At 54.3% G+C, this 7,592-nt stretch overlaps 2 protein-coding genes across 15 annotated transcripts in view; one reads left to right on the plus strand and one right to left on the minus strand.

Moving 5' to 3' along the window:
• RALGAPA1 (Ral GTPase activating protein catalytic subunit alpha 1) overlaps positions 1-1,625 on the plus strand; it is a 130,834-nt gene extending 129,209 nt beyond the window's left edge. For 6 of the 14 annotated variants that reach the window (XM_019280344.2, XM_019280370.2, XM_019280339.2 and 3 more), the window contains one exon: positions 269-1,625. In XM_019280344.2, the coding sequence (XP_019135889.1) occupies positions 269-423 (155 nt within the window). In that variant the 3' untranslated portion in view covers positions 424-1,625. The remainder of the gene's footprint in view (positions 1-268) is intronic. The other 8 variants (XM_010392352.3, XM_010392360.3, XM_039552727.1 and 5 more) reach the window with 3 other exon arrangements.
• Positions 558-5,481, minus strand: INSM2 (INSM transcriptional repressor 2). The gene is made up of 2 exons (XM_039552245.1): positions 5,406-5,481; positions 558-5,341 (listed from the first exon to the last, which is right to left on the minus strand). Exons 1-2 carry the CDS (start codon positions 5,479-5,481, stop codon positions 3,729-3,731), a joined length of 1,689 nt encoding a protein of 562 aa, XP_039408179.1. The 3' UTR covers positions 558-3,728.
• Between the last annotated feature and the right edge of the window lie 2,111 nt (positions 5,482-7,592).

A 7,592-nucleotide genomic window follows, 5' to 3' on the forward strand; every position in this document is an offset into this window, starting at 1 on the left:
ACTTCAGTGCTGCCTCAGTTGCTCAGAGCCGAGGGGGTTCTGCAGTCCCATAGCTCAGTGGTTTCTGGAGTCATCTTTTCTCTAGAGGTAGATTTGTAGCATTTGCTAATTCCATGAGCAATATCATCAACCACAGCTGGTAAAGGGCTAGGAGATGCTGTGGCAGTGACAGCAGCACTGAAATTCCTCTCTGCTCCTTGCTAAGAGATCCTGTGCTGCAAATGCAGAAGGCAGCACTGACCCGTCTGGTTCTTGCTGTCCTCTGCAGGCTTCTGCCCAGAGACTCAGCTGGGAGAAACTCCAGCAGCAGCAACAGCACAGGTGGATGGAACAGACTTAGCCTCTCCAATGTCTCCTCGGACTAGCAAGAGCCGCATGTCCATGAAACTGCGCCGCTCCTCTGGCTCAGCCAACAAGTCCTAAGTGGCAAGATGCCTGCAGCTTTCTAGTGAACAGCAACTGGCCACCCTCCTCGCAGTGACTCACCGCCTTTCGGGTTTTTTTACTGCTCACACCTTTCATGCAAGGATAATGTGTCTCATGTGTGTGCGCCCATGCCCTGCATACTCCTTTTCTGTATGTTTATTTTAAACAGTGACACTGGAATTTTACTTTAATATCTTAGCTTTGTTTTTTTTTATCAAACTCCAGTTTGCCTTTTTTTTCTCTGCAGTGCAGTTTGTATCCTGCACCTTTTACCTTCTTGGATGATCATGGATGATTAACTTTGGGTTTTAACTCTGGTTGATCTTGAGTCAGTATGGAATTGGAGACTGCAGTTGGATTACAGTATATTTATTGTGCCCCATTGCAATTTTCTGTGTAAGAAAGAAAGAAATATGTACAATTTGAAAATGAATGTACAATTTTAAATTGAAGTTGCATTTGTAAAGTCTTTGTCAGATGTCACAATGTTAATGTCACAAGATGTGTACAGATTATTTATGTTGAGAATAAAATAGTTCCATGGCCTTTCAAGCATTACAGAATCCAAATGAAATAATTCGCTCATAGCACCAACTCTTTCATCATAAAGCGATGTTATCATTTCATAACTCTGCAGATAATCTATGCCAGAAAAAAAAATCACTGTGCTGAAATCCTACTTATGCTTGGCTTCCAAATATTTTTGTAATGTTTGCTTTTCCAAGTGGTATCGACAGTAAATGCCATTGAGTTTCATGAGTTTTAGCCGTTATCATTAGGCTGCTCCATCTAGATGTATATTCTTTTTTCTTACATTAAAAAAAAATTTAAAACAAACACTTTCCTGATAGAAATTCATTGCTGTGATGATGGGTACTAAGGAAGAAAAGGGAACATGCTCCGGGAGCCTGGCCTGAAATGTTAATAATTTCAACCTTCTGAGCGCAGATTAGTACACGAGTTCCACCCACCTAGAGGTATTTTCCTACAGAAAATGAAATGCTCACATTTTGAATCTAGTAAACAACAAAATGCTGTTAACAAAATGTAGCATGGCATCGGTACTAACTGCATGTGTAAATATATCATACGGGCAACAAAAAAGAAATTATGTATTGTCATTCATGTAGTATCTACAAATTTGTAATGGTTGAAGAGAAGACATGCTATTTAATAATCCAATAAAATTATTCTTACCACCTTTTGTATATTAGTCATTCACCTCACTGATTAGATTCTTAGTCCAGTTTATAGAAGAATTGTGTATTACATGCACATGGACCAGTTAAATGCAATACACAGTTTTCATTTGTATTAAAAAGTACACACAATTTTGCAAGAATGCACAACTGAAAGCTTTCCCCCAGATCTAGCAGATACATTGCACGTAGCTCTGCAGGTAATACAAAGCACAGGCCGTTCCCTCCTGCAGGCTGGTTGTTCAAGTGCTAATTGTTGGAGCAGTTAATAATCACCACGTTTGTGTGGTCTGGAGCCCTTCATCTTGGACTACACAAGGGGAGAAAGAGGAACCATGATTTTAAAAAAAAAGCATAGTGACTTTCTCCAGGGGCAAACATTTAATTGTATAAACAGGCATTTTTACCTAAGTCTCTTTTGCCAACAATCGATGGAAAAATGCACAGCTTAAAATAACATGCTTTATTTTTGGCATATTAGTGAGTTGCAAGTTTAGCCTCCTTTGTCAGAAACCAAATCTTGGCTGCATTAGGTTATAGTGTATTCACTCATTTGTCCAGGTTCTGGAACTAAAATGACAAAGTCCATGAAGCACATTTAACATAAATCACTTACCGCTTGCTTGCAGCCTTTGGGCATGATACATCTTTTGTTGTGTGTAGCAAAATATGAAACTACAGAAATAATTGCTTTAGATGATGCTAATCAAGAGGTTGAAATATTTTGTGTGCTCATTTGAGAGAGTGTTAGAACAAAGACTACGACCGGGATCAATTTGGTTCTTCAGAAATCACCAGCTGACCCACTTTGCCCTGCTGAATTCAAGAAAGGCATGAGCTTTGTTTTAAATCTTTTATTGAATTTTCTTGCCCTTATTTTTAGCCTCATCTGCAATCACATTTAGAAACAAGCACTCATGGAGAAATTAAGTAAGTAAATAAATAAACAAACAAATACTGGCTGAGGTGTCAGTAGCTGGTAAATTCAAAGCATTTCAAAGCATTTGGCCAGAGCACTGTCAAAGCCAGAAGAATACACACCGCGGGTCGCTTTGCTAAAAGTAGGTGTCATTAGGGAGAAGGAAGGTAGCCTGTCACCTGCGCTTTAGGAACATGTCTAAAGACTGCTTCATGTCCTAATTTCAGCTGTTCACAAGACTCGGAGGAGCTCACATCGAAAGCGCAGCTCACAGGAGAGGGGTTGGAGGCCGGCTGAAAAGGCGAGCCGCACACAGGGTCCTTTTCGCCTGCCTGCGATGCAGGGGCTGGCAGAGCCACACGCTGCCCAGCCTGGTGAGACTGAACTGCCCTTCTGGCTACTGTCGGTGCCGCACTAACAAGCCACTAACAGAGCGGAGCAGCTTTTGGAACGGCCAGCTGCCAGAGATGTGTGTTTTGCCTACCTCACGGTTGCTAGAGTACAGAGACACAGAGTAAGCAGGAGAAGCCATAGAAGATCAACACCTCGTATTTCAATTAAGCAGACAGCACGATTAATTTCCCATACGTTTTGCTAGCTATTATATGACTTGACACTGACAGTATGAACATTTACCTTCTCGGCTATATTAGTACAGAGTACAGCAAACAAAACACCTCACGAATGTTGAAGCTCGGGGGCTAAGGCTATTAAAACAAGGTCACTAGATCAGGCTCCTTTTCTCACGAAAAATAATTCCTCTCTTTAGATACCCTATATACAGCTGAACTTCTATCCGTCGCTACGGAAGATGTACTGGCGGTGGACCGCCACCCGACGCCTCGGCATTGCTCGCCTCCCGGCAGACGCTGGCGGGGCTCCTCGCCTGCTGCCGCCAGCCCGGGGCCGTGCCGGCGGCCGCCCCGGTGTCAGGGGGGCTGCGCGGCGCTCCCTCCATCGCGGGGCTCGGCGAGAGCGCTGCCGGCAGTGCCGCCCGTGGGCTGAACACGCCGCCGTGCCCGCGTCGCTACCCACCGGCCGGGGAAGGCGGGCGGGAGTCACCGGGCGGCTCCTCCGACGTCGTAGCCGTGAGAGCCGCGACTTTCCATAGGAATTACAGCGTGGCCAGGGCTCGCTCGGCTAGCCCGGGCTCTCGGAGCAGTCCCACCGGGGCGGCCGCGGGCCTAGCAGCCCGGCCGGACGGGCACCTGGAGCAGCAGGACCTGCCTGCTCTCCGGCGGGTGGCACTTGCTGGCGTGCCGCGCCAGCCCGGGCGCGCTGAAGAAGGTGGCGGGGCAGTGCTTGCAAGGGAAGCCCTGCCGCTCGCCGCCCGCCGCGCCGCTCTCGGGCACCCCGGCGGGCGGCGGCGGCAGAAGCAGCTCCTCCCGCACGGCGTGCCACAGCCGGTGCTTGTCCCTGATGTCCGCCGAGGGAAAGCGGGCGCCGCAGAGGTGGCAGGCGAAGGTGAGGGGCCCGCGCTCCGGCGGGCCGAAGGCGGCAGGCCGCGCTGCCCCGTGGGTGCCCAGGTGCTTGCGGAGGTAAGCCTGCCGCCGGAACCGCTTTTGGCAGCAGGGGCAGGCGAACGCCTCCCCGCCGGGGCCGCCACCCGGACCGGGAGCACCGCGGTGAGCTAGGCCGGGGCCGGAGCCGGAGGCGGCCGGAGCGCCGCCGGCGCTGTCCGCGCCGCCGCGGTGCTGACGAGTCGGCGGCGGTGGCTGGGGTGCGGCGGGGCCGCGGGGCCGCCGCTCGGGCTGTTCTCCTTGCCCGGCGGGGCGGAGGCGGCGCCTTCGGTGCTGGGGCCGGGACGTGGCTTGTGCCAGCGGGCGGTGCGAGGCCAGGTTGGCGGGACAACTGAAGATCTTGTGGCACTCGGGACAGCGGTACTCGACGCGCACGATGCGGGAGCAGCGGTGCTGGGCCAGCGCCAGCGGGTCCGCGTACTGCTCCTTGCACAGCTGGCAGATGAACTCGCCCAGCGGCGTGCGCCCCGGCGGCGGCCCCGGCCGGCCCTCGGGCCCCTCCTCTTTGATGCGCAGCCCCAGCACAGGCGAGGTGGTCACCTCGTCGGCGAAGCTCAGCTTCCGCGTGGCCTTGCCCTTCTTGGCCGGCGCCTTGGCCCGAGACGGCCGCTTCAGCGCGGGCACCGACGGCAGAAGCGGGGCGGGCAGCGGCGTGCGCGGCTGCAGCAGCAGCTTCTCGGCGGGCGGGAAGGACGCGGCCAGGGGGAAGGACTCGGCGGAGGCGGGGGAGCTGAGACACCGCTCGAAGAGAGCCGCCCGCGGCCCCGCCGCGCTGCACGGCCCCGTCGCCCCCCAGGCGGCCGGACCCTCCGGCGGGGTAAGCCCGGAGCTGCCACAGCCGCCGCCGGGGGGCCACGTCGCGGGGCAAGCGGCGACGGCTCCCTTCTCCTCCTCTACCTGTCTAGCGGCGGGGCTGTCCCCGCCAGCGGGCGGCGGGGCGGCGGGGCGGGCGGAGGGTCCCGGTCCCGCTCCCTCGGGCGCGCCCGGTAGGAGCCGCCGGGGCGCCGGCTGCGCTTGACGAGGAAGCCGCGCGGCATCGCGGGGCAGCGGGAGCACGGCACCGCCAGCCCGCCCGGCCTTTATACCCCCGGCACCCGCTCCCGCCCGGGCGTCATCCGCCCTCCGGCGGCCGCGGCCAATGAGGAGTTGGGGCCGGCGCTGGCGGCGGGGGGCGGTGGCCGGAGCGGGGCCGGGGTTCGGCCGCCGGGGCGGCCGCGCTCGGGCTGCGGGGACGGGCGGGGTGTCTCGGAGAGTGCACACCGCGACGCCCTGCGGGACTGGGTGAGATGTGGGGCCGGGAATGGCTCCGAGATGGGGGAGACCCCGAGGTGGGTCACGGGCTCTGCCCGTCGGCCGAGGCGCCGGACGGGGCTCGGGCAGGAGCGTCTGTCGTGGGTGTTCGTGCCGGTGCCTTCATCCGCCGCCGGAGCCGCACGGACCGCCCCGCACGCCCTTCTGCTGAAGGGAGCCAGAGCTGGGAACTGGCCCCGTCCTTCTGCACAGCCACATCAGGAGTTTTCCCAGAAGTAGCCAGAAAACTCCGATATTGCGGCGCGCTCCCAATGCAAGATCAGGGCTGCCACCGCCGCATAAAATGCTAAATCACGGCTCTGCGTAGTGGCCATGACTGGTTCCTCGGCAGCCTCACCCGCGGGCAGCCTCCCGAGCCCGGGGGAGGCAAGACTGAGGTGTGGTACAGCAAACTGCAAAAGCGCCCGAGCCTCCCCTCACCCCGCCCCGATGCACCTCCCGGCCCGTTCAAGGGTGCCATGAGCCTGGTGGCAGCTGGTGCGCCCCTGGAGCACGGCAGGAGTCGTGTTTGCTAAAGCACTGATCGCCTTTTTAGGAGAATGAAGCGCGCTAGCAGCGGGGTCTCAACAGCCCCTCCGGCCCCACGGCGCGGTACCAGCATCTCCTGTTGGACCGCCCATGAGCCCGAGCCTGGGTTTGGGGGCAGGACGGTGCTGTCCCGCCCGCAGACCTGCTGCCCGCGGTACACACGGGATGGCGTGCCATTGGAAATGACCGCGCTAAAGGCTCGCTCCATTCCTGCCCAGGGACAGACAGCCCTTGCCACAGTAGGACGGTCGGACTCACCCTGCTGGAAACATCGCCTGGCCGGAGGAAGTAGACAGCACCAGGAGAAAGGGAGAAACAGCACCTCTGGTTCGAGGGGCTTTCCAGAAGTGGAAGAAAGGTATGAAGCCCTCATGCAAGACCAGAACTCGCCCCACCTGCTCAAAACACTCAACCACTTCTCTGTGTAAGTGCTCTGATTATATTTGCTTAGCAAAGTCTTAATCATGTTTTACATTACTCTCCCATTTTCCTCCATTTTCATGGTTGCACTGAATCTCAGATTAGATTATAGACTCTGCAGGCTAGAGATCACCTTTTGTTAGTACAAACCACTGTAATTGGGACCAATGAGCCATGCTTTCATGCAGTTAGGTCACTCCACTGGCTGCTTGATTTTTGCCCAACATTTTTTACCTTTGTAGCTGGACTTCCCAGCTACATTTCTCACTGAATAACTGGATCTCTCGTTACAGATCAACTGTTCCTCAAAGCAATATGGAAATAGTTCTTTCAGTTTCCCCTTGTAATGTTCCCATTAACCTTTCATTTGCTTTTGCCACATTGCAAAAATAGTTTGTAGTAGGAATGTCCGGTTCTGGAATGTCCAGTTCAGTTCCTAGTCCTAAGAGGTGAGGAATCCAACAATGCCTTTTCCTACACAGGAGTAGTGGGAGGTAGAGTGCCAGTTGGAAAGCAGGTGTACTGAGTGCTGAAACTCCAAACATTTTTCCAGTAAAAGCCGTAGGCTGGAGTTGCATCAGGGAGTTTCTCCAGGCCCCCAGTGTCATCATCTGACGTGGCCCAGACATCATGGGAAGACTTGGGGAGTAGCCTGCAGTCACAGACATGGAATTGCTGCTCCATCTCCTCAGCTGCTGTCCCTCCTGCTGTCCCTTCTTGGCTCTTCCCTGTGATTTGGGGCCCGTCTGTGCCTCCCCTTTGCTCACAGTGCCCTCCAGCACGGCCCTCTTGTAGCTTTCTAAACTTGCCTCTAGTTTATGATCAGTTTCTAAGGTGGGACCTAGCTGTAGAACCCATCATTCCGTGCTTGGTCTTGCTGCAGCATGTGCCAGTGCCCACAGATGTCTGACAAAAAACCCCAGCAAAATTGGTGGATTCAAGTCAGTTCAGCCACCTTGTGACTCATTTCTCTCAATAAACATACTGGTTGTCCCAGGCTGTCTCTGTGCCAGTGCTGACTCCCAGTGCCCTGGCTCCCACTCAGAAGGGTCATTATTCTGTGATTACGGATTATTTCCCCTCCATCCCACATTTACAAGAGAATGTAACTGTAGTGACTGGCATTACACCTGACTCTCACAGCTTCTAAGCTTTCCAAACTGTTACATGGGTTTATCTTCTTGCCATCATCCTTTACTCCTACCAGAAATTTTACAATTAGAAAATTCAGATAATTTATAAGAATAGCTAACAGTTTTGTGGACACAC

Source organism: Corvus cornix, chromosome 5, assembly GCF_000738735.6.
Source record: "Corvus cornix cornix isolate S_Up_H32 chromosome 5, ASM73873v5, whole genome shotgun sequence".
NCBI classification, from domain to species: domain Eukaryota; kingdom Metazoa; phylum Chordata; class Aves; order Passeriformes; family Corvidae; genus Corvus; species Corvus cornix.